The sequence below is a fragment of the Chiloscyllium plagiosum genome, unplaced genomic scaffold (genome assembly GCF_037043375.1).
Source record: "Chiloscyllium plagiosum isolate Xiang-an unplaced genomic scaffold, Cpla_swu_hap1 HiC_scaffold_37, whole genome shotgun sequence".
Classification (NCBI taxonomy): Eukaryota; Metazoa; Chordata; class Chondrichthyes; order Orectolobiformes; family Hemiscylliidae; genus Chiloscyllium; species Chiloscyllium plagiosum.
This window is the reverse complement of record NW_028270175.1, coordinates 3,299,924-3,320,227: the sequence shown is the minus strand read 5'-3', so window position 1 is coordinate 3,320,227 and position 20,304 is coordinate 3,299,924. Positions and strand designations below refer to the sequence as shown.

Below are 20,304 nucleotides of genomic sequence, written 5' to 3'. Positions count from 1 at the left end.
CTCAGTACAATCCTTTGTTATAGCGAAAAGAGGAAAAAAAAGATACATTACAGAAACACACAGTATAACAAGAAGCAAAGTTAGAATGTATGGATAGGGTTAGATGATGTGGGGTAGGGAGAAGGTGACGTGGAACATAGGAATCAAAACTAAATGACCAGTTTACATGCTGTGAATACTATGCAATTCAACAAAATAACCATATTTTTATTTTGAACCCTTCCTTTGAATTTCTGGGTTGTGCATTGTACTATTAGAGTCAAAAGACTGGCTGCTCTACACGCAGTACCTTCTGTTCTCTCTTTGGAGAAGAAGCTTGGCAACACCCCAGTACGAGTGGTAACATCAATAAATTCATAATAAAGAGGGCCAGGCTAATGCTGCTGGTGGAGTTTATAGTTAATTTATAAAATATGTTTTTATTTGAAAGACTAGAAAGTCTGCAGTACTGAGTACAGTGGGTTCTTTCTTGATTATATGTTTTATTGAGATCTGACGCTTTATTAAACTTTAAAAATATAAACCATAAGTACTAAGTTAGCCCGGAGCACTGTTTTTTAGAGCAAATAGACAGTGCTATTTTCTGGGTCTGTAGATTGTGAGGGAGCAAAGATGGCTTGTAGTAGAGTGATATGCTCTTCCTGTTGGGCGTGACAGTTTACATATTACTGATGACTGATGATTATATCTGTAGGAAGTGTCTATGGTTGCAAATCCTATCAGATCACATGGATCTGTTGGAGCAACAGTTAGAAGCAATGAGGAATTTACAAGAGCTAGGGGGTGTGATGGATGGCAGTTACAGGAAGGGAGAACAACTGCAGTTAAAGTCAGGTAGATGGTTTAACTCCAGGAAAGATAGGAGGAGTAGGCAGGTAGTGCAGGAATCTTTTGTGCCTATGCCCATCTCAAACAAGTTTGCAGATTTGGAAAATGTAGGGGGTGATGGACTCTGAGAGGAACGTAGCATGAACAGCCAAGTTTCTGGTATCAAGACAGGATCTAATGTAATGAGGGGTACGTCGGTTTCCAAGCAATCAATTGTGATGGGGGGACTCTCTAGTCAGAGGCACGGACAGATGATTCTGCAGCCAACAGCGAAAAATCAGAATGGTGTGTTTCCTCCATGGTGGCAGATCAAGGATATCTCAGACAGAATGCAGAATATTCTTAAAAGGGAGCGGGACCAGCAGGAAGTCATTGTACACATTGCAACCAATGACATAGGAAGGGAAAAGGATGAGATTCTGATGGGAGAATAGAGAGAGTTAGGTAGGAATTTAAAAAGGAGGTCCTTGAGGGTAGTAATATCTGGATTACTTCCGGTGCTACGAGTTATTGAGGGCAGAAATAGGAGGATAGAGCAGATGAGTGCATGGCTGAGGAGCTGGTGTATGGCAGGAAGATTCACATTTTTGGATCAATGGAAGCTGTTTTGGGGTAGAAGTGACCTGTACAAGAAGGATGGATTGCATCTAAATTGGAAGGAGATTTGCTCGAGCTGCTCAGGAGGATTTAAACTAATAAGGTGGGGGAGGTGGGACCCAGGGAAATAGTGAGGAAAGAGATCAATCTGAGACTGGTACAGTTGGGAAAGGGATTGAGTCAAACAGTCAGAGCAGGAAGGACAAAATCAGAGAACAAGGTAGGACTGATAAATTAAACTGTATTTACTTCAATGCAAGAGGCCTAACAGGGAGGCAGATGAACTCAGGGCATGGTTAGGAAGATGGGACTGGGATATCATAGCAATCACAGAAACATGGCTCAGGGATGGACAGGACTGACAGCTTAATGTTCCAGGATATAAGTGCGATAGGAAGGATAGAAAGGGAGGCAGGGGGGCAAAAAGGGGACATGAGATAGCTTTGGCAAATAGGGTTAAGGAGAATCCAAAGGGTTTTTATAAATACGTTAAGGATAAAAGGGTAACTATGGAGAGAATAGGGCCCCTCAAAGATCAGCAAGGCAGCCTTTGAGTGGAGCCACAGGAGATGGGGGAGATACTAAACAAGTATTTTGCATCAATATTTACTGTGGAAAAGGACATGGAAAATATGTGGGAAAATAGATGGTGACATCTTGAAAAATGTCTAAATTACAGAGGAGGAGGTGCTGAATGTCTTGAAATGCGTAAAGGTGGATAAATAGCCAGGACCTAATCAGGTGTATCCTAGAACTCTGTGGGGAGTAGTGATTGCTGGCCCCCTTTGAGACATTTGTGTCATTGATAGTCACAAGTGAGGTGCTGGAAGACTGGAGGTTGGCTAACGTGGTGCCACTATTTAAGAAAGTTGATAAGGAAAAGCCAGGGAACTACAGATCGGTGAGCTTGACATCAGTGGTGGACAAGTTGTTGGAGGGAATCCTGAGAGATAGGATTTACATGTATTTGTAAAAACAAGGACAGATTTGGGATAGTCAGCTTGGCTTTGTGCGTGGGAAATGATGTCTCTCAAACTTGATTGACGTCTTTGAAGAAATAACAAAGAGGGCAGAACGGTGGCTGTGATCTATATGGATTTCAGTGAGGTGTTCGACAAGATTCCTCATGGGAGAGTGGATAGCAAGGTTAGATCTCATGGAATACAGAGAGGAGGGTTGCTTTTCAGACTGGAGGCCTGTGACCAGTGGCTTGCCACAAGGATTGTTGCTGGGTCCACTACTTTTCTTCATTTATATAAATGATTTGGATGTGAACAGAGGAGGTATAGTTAGTAAGTTTGCAATAAGACACCAAAATTGAAAGTGTAGTGGGCAACGAAGAAGGTTACCTCAGAGTAGAACAAGATCTTGATCAGATGGGTCAATGGGCTGAGTAGTAGATGGAGTTTAATTTAGATAAATGCAAAGTACTGCATTTTAGAAAATGGAATCAGAGTAGGACTTAGTGGTAAGGTCCTGGGGAGTGTTGCTGAACAAAGCGACCTTGGAGTGCAGGCTCATAGTTCCTTGAAAGTACAGTTGCAAATAAATAAGTTAATGAAGAAAGCGTTTGGTACGCTTTCCTTTATTTGTCAGACCATTGAGTATATGAGTTGGGAGGTCATGTTGCGGCTGTATAGGACATTTGTTAGGTCACTTTTGGAATATTGCCTGCAATTCTGGTCTCCTTCTTATCAGAAAGATGTTGTGATATTTGAAAGGGTCCAGAAAAGATTTACAAGAATTTTGCCAGGGTTGTAGCATTTCAGGTATAGGCTGAAATAAGGTGGGGCTGTTTTCTTTAGAGCATTGGAGGCTGAGGGATGGCCTTACAGAGGTTTATACCTTGCAGGGATGACCGTGGAGGAACAATGGCGGATATTTCTGTGTATAATGCAGAAGTTGCAGGATCAGTTCATTCCAAAAAGGAAGAAAGATCCTAGGAGGAGGCATGGGTGGCCGTGGCTGATGAGGGAAGTTAAAAAACATATAAAGTTAAAAGAGAAAAAATATAACAAAGCAAAGTGGGAAAACAGAGGACTGGGAAGCTTTTAAAGAACAGAGGATTACTAAGAAGGAAATACGCAGAGAAAAAATGAGGTACAAAGGTAAACTGGCCAATAATATAAAGGAGGATAGTAAAAGTTTTTTTTAGGTATGTGAAAGGCAAAAAAATGATTAAGACTAAAATTGGGCCCTTGAAGACAGAAACAGGGGAATATATTACAGGGAACAAAGAAATGGCAGAAAAATTGAATTGGTACTTCAGATCTGTGTTCACTGGGGAAGACACAAGCAATCTCCCTGAGGTAACAGTGGCTGAAGGATCTGAACTTAAGGGAATTTATATTTGCCAGGAATTCCTGTTGGAGAGATTGTTAGGTCTGAAGGTTGATAAGTCCCCGGGGCCTGATGGTCTACATCCCAGGGTACTGAAGGAGGTGGCTTGAGAAATCGTGGATGCATTGGTGATTATTTTCCAGAATTTGATAGATTCAGGATCAGTTCCTGCGGATTGGAGTGTGGCTAATGTTCTACCACTTTTTAAGAAAGGTGGGAGAGAGAAAGCAGGAAATTATAGACCAGTTAGTCTGACCTCAGTGGTGGGAAAGATCCTGGAGTCTATTATAAAGGATGAAATTACGACACTTCTGGATAGTAGTAACAGGATAGGTCAGAGTCAGCATGAATTTATGAAGGGGAAATCATGCTTGACTAATCTTCTGGAATTTTTTGAGGATGTAACTCTGAAGATGGACGAGGGAGATCCAGTAGATGTCGTGTACCTGGACTTTCAGAAAGCTTTTGATAAAGTCCCATATTGGAGGTTAGTGATCAAAATTAGGGTGCATGGTATTGGGGGCAAAGTACTAACTTGGATTGAAAGTTGGTTGGCTGATAGGAAACAAAGAGTAGTGATAAACGGCTCCATTTCGGAATGGCAGGCAGTGACCAGTGGGGTACCGCAGGGATCAGTACTGGGTCCGCAGCTTTTTACAATATATGTCAATGATATAGAAGATAGTATTAGTAATAACATTAGCAAATTTGCTGATGATACTAAGTTGGGTGGCAGGGTAAAATGTGATGAGGATGTTAGGAGATTACAGGGTGACCTGGACAAGTTAGGTGAGTGGTCAGGTGCATGGCAGATGCAGTTTAATGTGGATAAATGTATGGTTATCCACTTTGATTCCATTTAGGTAGTAATCTGCCTTCCTGTTCTTGCCACAAATTTAGGTAAAGGGGCAGTACAGAGAGATCTGGGTGTTCTTGTACACCAGTCAATGAAGGTAAGCATGCAGGTACAGCAGGTAGTGAAGAAGGCTAATAGCATGCTGGCCTTCATAACAAGAGGGATTGAGTATAGAAGCAAAGAGGTTCTTCTGCAGCTGTACAGGGCCCTGGTGAGACCACACCTGGAGTACTGTGTGCAGTTCTGGTCTCCAAATTTGAGGAAATACATTCTGGCTATTGAGGGAGTGCAGCATAGGTTCACGAGATCAATTCCTGGAATGGCGGGATTACCTTAGACTGAAAGGCTGGAGCGACTGGGCTTGTATACCCTTGAGTTTAGAAGACTGAGAGGGGATCTGATTGAGACATAAGATTATTAAAGGATTGGACACTCTGGAGGCAGGAAACATGTTTCCGCTGATGGGCGAGTGCCGAACCAGAGGACACAGCTTAAAAATATGGGGTAGACCATTTAGGACAGAGATGAGGAGAAACCTCTTCACCCAGAGAGTGGTGGCTATGTGGAATGCTCTGCCCCAGAGGGCAGTAGAAGCCCAGTCTCTAGATTCATTTAAGAAAGAGTTGGATAGAGCTCTCAAGGATTGTGGAATCAAAGGTTATGGAGATAAGGTAGGAACAGGATACTGATTAAGGATGATCAGCCATGATCATATTGAATGGTGGTACAGGCTCGAAGGGCAGAATGGCCTACTCCTGCACCTATTGTCTATTGTATAAAATTGGAAGAGGCATGGATAGGATAAATAGACAAGGTTTATTCCCTAGGGTGAGGGAGTCCAGAACTAGAGGGCATAGGTTTAGGGATAGAGGGGAAACATATAAAAGGGACCTAAAGGGCAACCTTTTCACACGGAGGGTGTCGCGTGTATGGAATGAGCTGTCAGAGGAAGTGGTGGAGGCTGGTACAATTACAACATTTAAAAGGCATCTGGATGGGTATATGAATAAGAAGGGTTTAGAGGGATATGGGCCAAGTGCTGGCTTATGGGACTAGATTAGGTTACAATATCTGGTCAGCATGGACAAGTTGGACCGATGGGTCTGTTTCCAATCTGTAGATCTCTATGACTCTGTGACTAGTCTCCACAATGGTTACCAGTAAATCATTGTTGTGGGTCATAAAAACCCATCTGGTTCACAAATGCCTTCTAGGGAATACTGTGTGCAGTTCTGATTGCCACACAAGAGGAAGGGTGTGATTATACTGAACAAAGTGAAGAGGAAACTCATCAGGATGTTGTCTGGACTGGAGTGTTTCAGCTAAGAAGAGAAGCTAGAGAGGATGTGTTGTTCTATTTGAAGCAGAGAAAGTTAAGGGGGACCTGATTGAGGTGTACAGCATTATAGGGGCAATGGATAGGTTAGATAAGAAGAAACTTTTCCTCTTAGTAGAAGGGGTCAATAACCAGGGGACATAGATTTAATCTATGGGGCAAGAGGTTTAGAGGAAATTTAAGGAAGAATATTTTCACCTAGACAGTAGTTAATATGTAGAAGTCACAGCCTGAAGAGGTGGCAGAGGTAGTATCCATCACAACCTGTAAGAAATTTTTAGATGAATACTTGAAAATCCGTAGCATACAAGGTGACAGGTCAAGTACTGGGAAATTGGATTAGAGTAGATAGGTGCTTAATGACCTGAGCAGGCATGGTGGGCTGAAGGGACTCTTTTGGTGCTCTAATACTCGATAAATCTAAATCTGCCATCTTTACCTGGTCTGGCCTACAGGCACACAACAATATGGTTGACTCTTAAAGAGCTCAGCAATCATTCAGCTTAAGGTGTAATTAGGGATAAGTCGCAAATGCTGGCCTTGTTAACGATGCCCACTTCCCAGGGAAGAATGAAGAAAAAATCCCATATTGGACTTTTTAATCTACATTCCAGTGCTCTACAGATTAACATACCAATCTGTGCAGAAATCTAGTCAAAACTGCAACATAATGTACAACTTGAAGTGAGAATGAAATTTAGCAACCCATTGCAAACTTGCAAGACTCCTATGGTCCCTACATGATGGATGTCCTGTGAGAATATTTATGGGAAATAGCAAGTGAAGAACATCTGATTGAGGTCTACAAAAATCATGAAGGGTATAGACAGCGTAGATAGAGATAAGCTTTTTCCCAGGATGAGGGATTCAATAAAGAGAGGTCACGCTTTCAAGGTGAGAGGTGAAAAGTTTAAGGGGGATACATGCAGCAAGTATTTTACACAGAGGGTGATAGGTGTCTGGAATGTATACACCAAGTTCTGTACACACATTACCTCGATGTTCCAGCAGAGGTAGTAGAGGCAGGCACAGTAGATTCACTTAAGATGCGTCTGGACAGATGCATGAGTAGGTGGGGAGCAGAGGGATACAGATGTTTACGAATTGGGCGACAAGTTTAGACAGTAGATTTGGATCGGCTTAAGCTTGGAGGGCCAAAGGGTCTGTTCCTGGGCTGTAAAGTTTCTTTGTTCTTTATCTATTTGACTTAGGAGCAGAGGTTAAGACAGGAGAGAGAGTTTTACAGACCCACCACTGAGTTTGCTTTAGAAAGGGCTTAGGGGGAGCAATTGCCTAGTGGGATTATAGCTGGACTGTCAGTCCAGAGACTCACATAAAGTTCTGGGGAATTCAATAATAATCTGGAATTAAGAGTCTAATAATGACTATAAATCAACTGTTAATTGTTGGAAAACCCATCTGGTTCACTAATGTCCTTTAGGAAAGGAAACTGCCATCCTTACCTGAACTGCCTACATGTGACTCCAGAGCAATGCAACCTGTTCTTATCTGCCATCTGAGCAATCATGGATGGGCAATAAATGCTGGTCTAGTCAGTGATGCCTTCATCACATGAATGAACATATTTTACTAAACAACCTGTTCAGAGTCTCTTGGTTGAGGGGTAGGGACACTACCACTGTACCAGAAGAGGGTCTCTGAGTCAGCTTAGCTTCTGAGCTCAGGTGTTTTCAGACTAGTATGGCGGTACGTTTCTCATGAATGAATAAAAAAGGGTGATGAGTTCCAGCTGGGTGGGCCATTGCCTGTTACCAAGGGAACTCGTACTCAATGCATTCCACATGGAGATTAATTAGTGATTGTTCATGGGTCTTGCAAGGGTTAACACACCTGTGGACATTCATTCAATAAAACATTGACAAATACTGATATATCTATCCAATTGGACAATTGCATAGATTACAAGAGATTAAAGCCAAAAGATAAATAAAAACAATATAAACTCAAACTGTACACAAGGGCACCTTTCACATATTTATTGATGAAGGAACTCAGTATGACTATAATGCAGAAGGATACTTTCAGGTGGAAATGAGAAATATTCTGAATCTCAATTCTTTTAAGCACTCTCTGTTCTGCAATAATAACATGAAAGTAAATTGTATTAATGTAAAGCATGTAAAAAATCCTTAAGGAAAACTGGCCCTTTTAAAAGCTTCAACATCAGGCATAGACCATGGAGCATTACAGACAGAAACAGGTCCTTTGGCCCACCAGGCATGATGCCATTCTAAACTAATCCCATCTGCCTACACATGGTTCGTACCCCTCTATTCTCTGCCTGTTCAAGTGTCTGTGAAAATGCCTTTTAAACAATGCTTCTACCACCTCCCCCGGCAGCGTGTTCCAGGCTCCTATCATCCTCTGTGTAAAAAGCTTGCCTCACACATCTCCTTTAAACGTTCCCCCTCTCGCCTAATATCTCTAGTATTTGACATTTCCAACCTGGGAAAAAGATTAGATTAGATTACTTACAGTGTGGAAACAGGCCCTTTGGCCCAACAAGTCTACACCGACTCTCTGAAGAGCAACTCACCTAGACCCATTCACTACATTTACCCTTTCACCTAACACTACAGGCAATTTAGCATGGCCAATTCACCTAACCTGCACATATTTGGACTGTGGGAGGAAACTGGAGCACCCGGAGGAAACCCATGCAGACATGGGGAGAATGTGCAAACTCCACACAGACAGTTGCCCAAGGCGGGAATTGAACCTGGGTCTCTAGCGCTATGAGGCAGCAGTGCTAACCACTGTGTCACTGTGCCGCCCACAAACTCTGACTATCCACCCTATCCATGTCTCTCAAAACTTTTTACTTCTATCAGGTCATCCCTCAGCCTCTGACACTCAAGCGAAAACAATCCAAGTCTGTCCAAACTCTCCCCACAGCTAATAAACTCCAATCTAGGCAACATCCTGGTAAACCTCTTTCGCACTCTCTTGAAAACATCCAAATCCTTCCTGTAATGAGGTGAGAAAATACGCCAAATGTGGCCTAACGAAGTTTTATACAGCTGCAACATGACTTGCCAACTTTATCTTCAACTCCCTGACTGATGAAGGCAAGCATGCTGTATGCCTTCTTGACCCTTTATCCACTGTATTGCCTCATTCAGGGAGCTATGGACTTGCACCCCAAGATCTCTCTGAATAACAATGCTCCCAAGTGTTGTGCCATTTACTATATACTTTCCTCTTGCATTTAACTCCCAAAATACATCCTCTCATACTTTTTTGGATTAAATTCCACCCGCCGTTTCTTTACACAACTTTCCAACTGATCTATATTCTCTGTATTCTTTGACAACCTTCCTCGCTATCCACAACTCCATCAATTTCCGTGTCATTTGCAATCACATTACTCAGATTACCTACATTTACATCCAAATCATTTACATAAATTACAAACAACAGAGGTCCCAGCACAGATCCTTGTGGAACATCACTAGTCACAGACCCCTAGTCAAAAAAAACACCCTCCATAACTAATCTCTATCTTCTATGACCAAGCCAATTTTGTATGCAACTTGCTAACTTATGATGTATCCCATGTGACTTAATCTTCTGGCCCAGTTTACTGTGAGGGACCTTGTTAAATGCTTTAGTAAAGTCCATGTGGACAACATCCACTGCCATACCCTCAATCACCTTCATCACTTCCTCAAAAAATCTAATCAAATTTATGAGACAAGATCTCCCCTCCCACACAGCCATGTTTACTATCCCTAATAAGTCCATTCTTTTCCAAATGTGAGTAAGTCCTGTAGCTAAGAATCTTCTTCAATAGTTTCCGGCCTACTGATGTAAGGGTCACTGGTCTATAATTTCCTGGATTATCCCTATTGCCCTTCTTAAACAAAGGAACATTGGCAATTCTCCAGTCTTCACGCACCTCACTTGTGGCTAAAGAAGGTAGAAAGATCTTTTGAAGACCCAGCAATTTCCTCTCTTCCCTCCTTCAGAATCCTGTGATAGATCCCATCAGGCCCTGGGACTTATCTATTTGACTGTTACTTCTTGGTAATGACGTGCTTTCGAATATCAGCATAGCCCTATCTAACCTTCCCATCACTGGTGTCCTTCTCCTTGGCGAATATTAATGAGAGATGGAAATGTGTTGCTGGAAAAGCGCAGCAGGTCAGGCAGCATCTAGGGAACAGGAGAATCAACGTTTCGGGCATTAGCCATTCCTGAAGAAGGGCTAATGCCCGAAACGTCGATTCTCCTGTTCTCTAGATGCTGCCTGACCTGCTGCGCTTTTCCAGCAACACATTTCCATCTCTGATCTCCAGCATCTGCAGACCTCACTTTCTCCTCGAATATTAATGAGAAGCACTCATGGGAGACCTTACCTACTCCACTGGCTCCAAACATAAATTCCTTCCCTTGTCCTTGAGTGGACTCACCCTTTTGCTGCTACCCTCTTGTTCCTAATATGCACTTAAAATGCTTTCTCCTTAATGGGATTCTCCTTAATCCTTCTACCGAGGATATTTCATCCCTCCCAATTGCTTAAGTTTTTTCCTGCTTCCTTTCTAATCCTCAAAGTCCTTGCCTGATTTCAGTTTCTTAAACCATACATATGCTTCTTTTTCCTTTTTGACCAAACTTTCACTATTTCTTGCCATCCTTATCTTTCTTCATCACAGGAACATGCTGGTTCTAAGCACTGATCAACTGGCCTTTAAAAGATTTCAAATATCAGATATGAATTTACACTCGAACAACTCCCGTATGATTTCTACCTAATACTGTTGCTATTAGCCTTCCTCCAATTTTGCTCTTTCAACCAAGGACAAGGCCAACCTTTATCTGTAACTATCTTAACATTTATGGATTTATGATCACTGTTGCCAAAATGCTAAACTTCAATCACGTGGCCAGGCTCATTTCCCAGTTAAAAAGTCTAATATAGCCACTTCCCTAGTTGGACTATCTACATTTTGTTTCAAAAGCCCTCCTGGATGCACGTAACAAAATCTGCTCCACCTAAACCCCTGGCACTAAGAGAGTCCCAGTTAATATTGGGGAAGTAAAATCACCTTCTACAACAATTCTGCTGAGTTTACACCTTTCCATGATCTGCTTACATACCTGTTCCTCTTTCTCCTGCTGGCTATTGGGGAGTAGACAAGCAGAAGGCTGGAAGAGCACAGTAGCCAGGCAGCATCAGGAGATGGAGAAGTCCGATGTTTCAGGTGTAACCCTTATTCAGGAATGGAGGTGCAGATAGGGCAAGTTTCAGATTAAGGGGGGGGGGGCAGAGGGGCAACGTATTAAGGTGGTGCTAGGTGAATACAGGTGGTAGGTACGACCTGGTAGGTGGATAGGAGGAATGAATCCGGTTGGTAGCTGGAAGGAGGGGTCAGGCGGAGGGATGGAAGGGAGGAGGCAGGACTGGAAAGCGAATCAGAGGATGGTTGGGATGGTTATTTGAAATTGGCAATCTCAATGTTGAGTCCTTTGGGTTGTAGGCTGTCCAGGTGAAAGATGTAGTGTTGTTCCTCCAATTTGCGGTTTGATTCACTGTGGCAATGGAGGAGACCGAGGATGGACATGTTGGAGAGGCTATTGGGAGGTCTATAGTATAACCCCATTATAATGACTGCACCTTTCTGATTCTGCTTGCATTCCACCCACTGATGGCCCTACTGATTGAGGGCCCTCCAAGGTGTCCTTTTTAAAATTTATTTGTGGGACTTTGGGTGTCACTGGCTGGCCAGCATTGATTGTCCACCCCTATTTGTCCTTGAGAAGGCGGTGGTGCGCTGCCTTCTTGAATCGCTGCAGTCCACTTGCTGTGGGTTAACCCACAATGCCGGTAGGGAAGGAATTCCAGGATTTTGACCCAACGACTGTGAAGGAACGGCGGTATGTTTCTACAGCAGGGCGGTGAGTGGCTTGGAGGGGAGCTTGCAGGTGGTGGTGTTCCTAAGTACCTGCTGCCCTTGTCCTTCTAGATAGAAATGGTTATGAGTTTCGAAGGTGCTGTCTAAGGCTCTTTGGTGAATTTCTGCACTGCATCTGTGATGAGTTGAGTTTCTGGTCAATGGTAACCCCAAGGATGTTAACAGTAGGGGATTCAGTGATGGTAATACTGTTGAATGTCAAGGGATGGTGGTTAGAGTGTCTCTTATTGATGATGGTGCAGCTGTGACTTTCTCCTTAATCAGTACTGCAACTCCCCCCGGCACTTCTCTATAAAGCCTGAAACATTTAAATGCTAGATTGTTGAGTTGCCAGTCCTGTCCTTCTCTCAACCAAGTTTCTGTAATAGCAACAACATCGTAGTTCTGATCCAGGCTATAAACTCATTTCCCTTACCTGCTATTCTCCTTGCATTGAAATAAATACACATCAGGCTGCCAGTCTTGCTGTGTCCATTAACCTGACCCTGCTTGTTCTTCCTATTAGATTTACTTGACTTAACCTTTACCTTCTCCTCAATCACTCCATATACTGACTTACTTGTCCAGTTTCCACCTCCTGCCACACCTTCCTGAATTGCACTAACCAATCTCCTTGAAGGATATCGGTGCCCCTCCAGTTTACTACAACCTGTCCTTTTTGTACAGATTTCTCCTGCCCTGGAAATGATCCTAATGATCTGGATATATAAATCCCTTCCTCCTACACTAGCTCTTATACTATGCATTTAACTGCATGGACCACTGCTGGCACCGAATGCTATTGGAAAATATGAAAACAAATCAAAAAAAACCTAGACAAGTAGGAGTAATTAGCAGAATGCTTGATCTAAGCATGTGAAACTTCATCGTCTCTGACAGAGCGTCTGGAAACCTGACTCAGTCTTTTGCTAGGGATATGTGACAAAAAGTATGCAGCTGGAGGAAATGAACACCTATAACAGTATACCCACTGAAGTTGTACACAACACAACTGTCGGACTGACACCTCAAAACTTGGTTAAGTTATTGAAGTGTTTGTTCAAGAAACATCTTCTATAAGAATTCTATATTTTGAATTTTTCCTTCCTCCCAGAAGGTGCTAGCTGAAGCAAATTCTGACAGATGTTGGTCAACTTCTGAAGTTCAGCCACTTGTCAAGGCTACTTCATTGTATGACATGCTAATGTTGTAAGTTGTGTCAATTGACTGTTTTTAAATCACCAGGTTGGATGGGTTGTGACACACAGATAATTAACTGTGTTTTTAAATCACCAGGTTGAATGGGTTGTGACACAGATACTGCCAAACCTGCTGAGTTTCTGCAGCTATTTCTACTTTTGTTTCAGATCTCCAGCATCCACAGTTCTTTGTTTTATTACAACGCTATAATCGGTTAGTTAAATAATTTCTTCTCACCTACTGCAATTGCTCCAAAGTCCACCATATTCTGTTTGTTACCAGAAATGAGTATGATTGGTGGGGCAACTGTAGGGCAATTCACCTCTAGATATAGGGTGTTGTGGATGCTGCAAATACATAAAGTATCAATGGTTATTTCCATTATTGGCATCAATATGACCATAGCTTCAAAACACAGAATGGGTAAAAGCTGAGGAAAATTTTCAATTTCTTACCCATGTAAAAGTCCATCATTTTGGATCAGGCATTAGTTGTGTAAGAATTTCCTAGGTTTCATGTTTACATTGAAAGTCTATTCCATTGTTAATCCCTCAACAATAATATGCCCTTTAAACAAGCTATTATTTCAAATGTCAAGCCTTCCTGACCTGCAGTCTTCTTCTTGACCTCTCCGCCTCCATCCTACTCCGACCTATCACCCTCACCTTGACCTCTTTCCACCTATCACATTTCCAACGCCCCTCCTCCAAGTCCCTCCTCCCTACATTTTATCTTCTCCTGCTGAACACTCTCTGCTCATTCCTGAAGAAGGGCCTGTGCCCGAAACGTCGAATCTCCTGTTCCCTGGATGCTGCCTGACCTGCTGTGCTGTTCCAGCAATAAAGTTTCAACTTTGATCTCCAGCATCTGCAGACCTCACTTTCTCCTTAAAGTTTATTCAGCACAGTTGATTAATCATATATGGCTTTGAAGTATACTTATGTAACTGCTGCACTTTTATTGATCATCTGTTGATACTGCATATCTATTTCGATTTTAGGTGAAGTGCATAGAAAATATTGAACTCCACTTTCAATTTTAACATCATCTCTAATGGTGGGCGGCACGGTGGCACAGTGGTTAGCACTGCTGCCTCACAGCGCCAGAGACCCGGGTTCAACTCCCGCCTCAGGCGACTCTCTGTGTGGAGTTTGCACATTCTCCCCGTGGCTGCATGGGTTTCCTCCGGGTGCTCCGGTTTCCTCCCACAATCCAAACAAATGTGCAGGTTAGGTGAATTGGCCAGGCTAAATTGCCCGTAGTGTTAGGTGAAGGGGTAAACGTAGGAGTATGGGTCTGGGTGGTATACGCTTCGGCGGGTCGGTGTGGACTTGTTGGGCCGAAGGGCCTGTTTCCACACTGTAAGTAATCTAAGTAATCTAATCTAACATTGATAGTGCATTTCTTAAGGTGCATTGCTGCAAAAAGACATAATTGATAAAGACTTGATAGAGTCCACTTGCCAACCAATCTTACACAATATAAATGTTTCCCTATACAACGGTACTCTTGCAACAGTCCTGATGAACACAAGATGAAAAGCTTCCAACAAATTTCAGCCAGCAATATTCAAGTTATTGTTAAGGTGGTAATACTGGATAAGTCACATGCCAGAATGAAATCTGGCTTGATAGATCATATATTTAATTCATATATTTACTCATATGAAGCTGCAGATGCTCTCGAACAATGGAACATAAGCTTATTACACAAGGAAAAGAAACAAAGTTATGTATATATGAGAATTAGAAAAGTCCTAACAACAAATAGCAAGATAGAGTTTCAACTTGCTCCATGACACTATCCTTTTACAGATACTCAATTCCAGAGAAATTCACTCTTGTCTTAACATTAAGTTTTTCCTTAACTTCTCATAGGTTTATTTTCTTGGATGGAAGAGATGGTTTTCTCATTCCTTTCTGAGGCCACTGGCATGAATCTTTCACAATTCTGATGGTCTAAACTTGAAAACTTCTTTCCCAAGCTCTCCTGGCTTGGAAGTTCCTCAAACAGGATACTTTGGCTACAGTGACTGGTTTCCATGAAATAAAACTTGATTCTCAGCTGAGACAAAATTTTCTCCCTTCTGAACTGAATTTCTGGTTCCTCTGAACTGAGACCTTGAAACTTCTTTCAGAAGTCAGAAGCTAATGTTATGACTTTTTAGTTTGTTGTAAACTCAGCAAACTAAACATTTCATTCACTAACACTTCAGGGGTTCTTCCAAACATTTGACTGCAGTCAAATGCTTTCTTGGAAATGATGCACTTAGGTCACTGTTCCAAATAAGTTTCTGAAAGATTAACTCCACAGAACTGAACCACACCAGTTTGAAATCCAAATTCCAAAATATAAGTACATGATATAAGTTTCATCACATTTTGTATTACTAAACAACTGATCAATTTTATGGCCCAAACAACATCAGTTGACTCTGCTTCACGATGTTAATGTGACCTTATTCCATGTTATAGTCTAAAATAAAAACAAATAGTGCTGGAGAAACTCAGTAGTTCTGACAGCATATGTGGAGAGAAGAACAGAATTAAGGTTTCAAGTCCAATCTGCATCTTTTTCGGAGCTTCGCTTTTATCGTATGTTATAGTTACTCAATTTTCAGCAATCACAAGCCATTGTTATCACAGACTAATGGCAGAGCAGAATTTTGAGCTCTATGGTTCCATGAATTAACCAGTACCTAGAAATAGACAGTTTAAAACTGACAGTAAAGATTGGACATAAAATCACTATTGCAAAGAACTTTCAGCAAGTTGAGTCTTGTGATTATTGCTGGTTAATAAAATTGCTAGAAATTGCACACAGTTGGACACCATGCAATTAAAATTGGCCGTGAAAAGTACATTTCAACACATATATAATATCAATTATGCTGCTTCATAAACTGTACAAGACAGGGTAATGATGATAATTTAGATAAGGAAAGAGAAGCATAAACTGCAGAATAAACTATTTCAGCCTATAGCCTGTTTTGTATCATATATCTTATGTAATTTCTATGAAATGTCAAAAATAAGGGCCACAGATGACATATTTACATGTTTCAACATGTGAGCGTATAACTATATGCTGAGTTGGTTAAGCCAAGACAAGATTTATTGAAAGTACAACATTATTTATCCTATTTTACCTGTAAGGAGAATAACCTGGTGCTTTATGGTCTGTTGATCCTTGATATTTAACAAAACAGGGAATGACAAACGTGTGAAAGTCTTCTTTGAAATCCCTCAGCATTGAAGCAAGGGCTGCATTATATTCATTAGAACTGAAAGAATAGAGAACAGGATTATTTGAAAGGAAAGGCTATTTTTTGAGCCTTGGGGCATAAATTAGGTCCTGTCAAAGGTATAAGATTTCATAAGTGCACATCTGGACAATCACAAAACTTTAGTGATTCCCCTTTAAAGCACTCCTGGTTTTTGCCATTAATGGAGACTTGGAATCGTGGCTTCATGGTTGTCTTTTCTCATTCTTTGGAGGGTCAACCCAATACCTCTCATTTCCCAGTTAATAAAATCATATGGTAAATGTAGTTTACTTACTCAAGTGGAATGTTTACTGGATTGGGAGGTTCAAACAAAGAGCTGTCACTTATACTGTTCATTTCCTTGGGTTTAGGGGTACTTGGGCTGCTTCCTCTTGTTTCCATCTGTTTTGGCAGTGATCTCTTTTTGCTCTGCAGAATTAACAAAAGAATATAAGGAACACTTGCCCCAACTTGATAATCTTTCAGTGAATGGAATACTTGTCAATACTTGGATAATAGAAACCTTAGAAATTTTCTACAAAGAATGAAATGTATTTAAAAAAAAAAATCTTTCTACTATTTTTCTGAAAATTTTCTCTCCTCCTTGCACTGTCTGCTTTTCTAAAAGTATCAAATCCTTGACTGGTGTCCGCTGTATTCTAGTATTTTACCTGTGCCCTTCTTCAGTATATATGGAAACAGACAGTGAATAACAATGGGCTGGTCAATTGTAAAGAGCCTCACATATCAGGATGATTATTTTTCTCTGGGTGTGGAGATGCATTTCTGTTTATGAAAGGTCACATATCAACACCCACGCATTGTAACAAATAGAGTTATTCTGAGATGTGATAATAAACCAGGCAATCTTTTGTTCTTGTCATGATTTGGAGATGCCAGTGTTCGACTGGGGTGCACAAAGTTAAAATCACACGACACCAGGTTATAGTCCAACTGATGAAGGAGCAACGCTCCGAAAGCTAGTGCTTCCAAATAAACCTGTTGGACTATAACCTGGTGTTGTGTGATTTTTAATTTTATTCTTGTGACTTACTCTGCCAACAGGACCACTCATTGTAACTTAACACTGGATTTGATTACTATCTGTAAATAAACAATGACTGTGGGAGATTCTGTGCTCAAAACTTACACTGCCTTCCAGAGTCTTTAATGTCCATGGGCAGAGGTCATATGACACCAAATTATAGTCCAACAGGTTTATTTGAAATCACAAGCTTTAGGAGCGCTGGTGTCATGTGACTTCTGACTTTGTCTACTCCAGTCCACCAGCACCTCCATATCATTGATGTCCATGCTTACTACTAATATTATGTCATCAGAATACGCAAAAGCACATCACTTTGAATAGATTTTCAGCTTCGGTCTTTAGTCATTTATGGTCCCATCTCTTTATTTTGCATTATTAATTTGCAAAATATTGGAGCTAATCTCAAATAACCATCCATTATATATTCAATGTGTCTGATGTAATCACAGATCACAGAATAGTACAGCATGGAGGAGACCATTCGGCCCATCAATTTTGTGTCAGATCTTCCAAACAATAATCCAGTAAATCCACCTTTCTTTCTTCACAACCCTATAAATAGTTTTCTTCTTCAAATGTGACCCCGACTGCATTTAAAAATATCTACTGAACAACTTATTCATAATCCATAGCCAAATGTTTTTAATATGAGGTCACATATATTCATGACCTCATCTATCCACAAATGTTAAGTGATTTTTATCCACAATGACCATTTCATGTCTTCCTATTTTGTCATCCAACTGTCGTTTTGTCTTTACTAAATTTATCAGACTTGACCTTATGCTCATAAGGCTATTGTGACTACTGACTTCTAGCCCATGTATATTTCACAAATTTTGTTACTTTCAAAATGCAAAATTCAAAATATATCTCCCTAACAAAAGCACAAGAGTTTGTGATCACACAGATTGCATTTCCACCAATATGTACTACATTAAAACTGGATTAAAGATCATTAATTGTGATATAACTATGTTTGTTTTCTGTTTTGCCTATTTTACACATTCCATAGCATGTTCAGGTCATTCTGTTATAACACACGTTTCATAAATACGAATTCGCTGTAATGCGATCGATGAATTGGTGATGTTGCTTCTACAGCACAAACGTTTAAAGCGCCAACACTTTAAGCGCTGTTTCAAAAGTCTGATTTTTCGACAACGTGGTTTGTACAAGAAAGCAACCATCGCATTCTAGAAGAACTGACTGTACCGTGTGGTACAAGTAATTCACCAATCTATTGCACACATGCTTTATGCACTGAAGACAATACTCTGCTAATGCCAGTTAGCAGCAGCCACTAAAATTATCTTCACATGTAAATATCCTCTAGTCAATTCCATTTAACTTTCTCAATAAGAATTTAATAAAGCATTAATCATACAGAAGTTTTGTGAAGTGAATTGCCACAACCAGAAGTTAACATTTACTGCCCATGCCAAATAAAAGTGAAATGTAATTATAAAAACAATATTTCTAAACATTCGAAATGAAATACTCAAAATATTCTTACTGCTAAATCATCTGATTTTGAGCTCTCAGCTTCTTGTTTCTCCAAAATCCTCTCTGATTCTGCAGCTTGGCACAGCATTCGTACAGCTTCTTCTTGCACCAGCAGGTCGGGAAGTGTCGGTTTAAATATCAAGTGTACCAAACATTTCTGTAGTTCACAGATAGAATGGGTAATATTTTAAAATAACAAAAAAAATGTGAATGATAAACAAAACAAGTAAATAACTGGTATGGAAAAGCAGTACAATGAATGATCAACATTTATTTCAAACTTAAAAGAAATACTTGTTAAAAATTTAATGATTTGGAGATGCTGGTGTTGGACTGGGGTGTACAAAAATCATACAACACCAGGTTATAGTCCAACAGCTTCCAAATAAACTTTTGAAGAGAAGCTGATCACATATAAAATTGGGGGTGAAATTCAATATCCCAAATTTCTGTTCAGCGTTAAAACCCCCGTTTCCTGTGTTGATCAGACAAAAATCTGCCGTGTTCCTCTAAGTTTTCTGGCTAAATTTCCTCAGGAGGATCTTGCAGGACTCCTTCAACACATTGAAACCTTGAAGACAACAGCAAACTGAATCTGTGCTGAACCACATCCCGCCATTATAGCATCAGTTGCAGTTTTCTGCTAAGTGCTTAAATGTCCCATAACTTCTCAATGTCTGAATGAAAAAGTAAATTAATGCATTGGTATGTTAGTGAGTAGAGTGGGTGAGATCATGTTAGAAGGGAGTGAGGGAGTCAGTGGGGAGGAGTCAAAGGGAAGAGTTGTGTAGTTACTGAGGAGTTAAACTAGGATCATCCTGTCCACCATTTCCTGGGTAACTAATCAGACAATTAAATAAGAAATGTCTTAAGTCTCCAAATCTAATTCAGAGTCAGACACAGTACGGAGGGACTAGGGAAACAGGAGGACTGCCCAATGCAAGTTCAAACTACTTGGGCACTTCCTATGCAGTGTCCCAAAAACCATCTTGGGTCACTCGTCTGGTCACCTCTTATAATCCAGAGGCTGGAAGATTTGGGCCATTGTTTAAATACAAAAATATAGAATTCATCATTCTCTCCATGATTAGCAACCTGTCAGTTAAATTGCATTCTCAGAGTTTTCATGCTTAAATACAGCATTTATGTAATTTGTTGAGCAGAAAAACAGGTATGAGCTTATCTCAAGCAGGAATAACCAAATCAGTAATCTTTATCAAAATACCTCACTCAGATATGTGTTACAAATAGTGGTTTTAAAGGATGACATATGGGAATGTGCTTCCCATTAATCAAGCAGGGCCTGCATTGAATACGTTAAGCTGTAGCCCAGTTTGATGTACAGCACTGCTCCTTCAACCTTCACTCTACCACTTAAAACATCTCCAACATCAGGAGAACACTTTTCCCACA

At 40.8% G+C, this 20,304-nt stretch overlaps 1 protein-coding gene across 3 annotated transcripts in view; it reads right to left on the bottom strand.

Annotated features, from left to right (window-relative positions):
- cfap74 (cilia and flagella associated protein 74) overlaps window positions 1–20,304 on the bottom strand; it is a 219,223-nt gene that overhangs the window by 25,377 nt on the left and 173,542 nt on the right. For all 3 annotated transcript variants that reach the window (XM_043676311.2, XM_043676312.2, XM_087980219.1), the window contains 5 exons: window positions 18,902–19,048; window positions 16,633–16,766; window positions 16,221–16,355; window positions 13,310–13,419; window positions 7,998–8,053 (listed from right to left, as the gene is read on the bottom strand). In XM_043676311.2, the coding sequence (XP_043532246.2) occupies window positions 7,998–8,053; window positions 13,310–13,419; window positions 16,221–16,355; window positions 16,633–16,766; window positions 18,902–19,048 (582 nt within the window). The remainder of the gene's footprint in view (window positions 1–7,997; window positions 8,054–13,309; window positions 13,420–16,220; window positions 16,356–16,632; window positions 16,767–18,901; window positions 19,049–20,304) is intronic.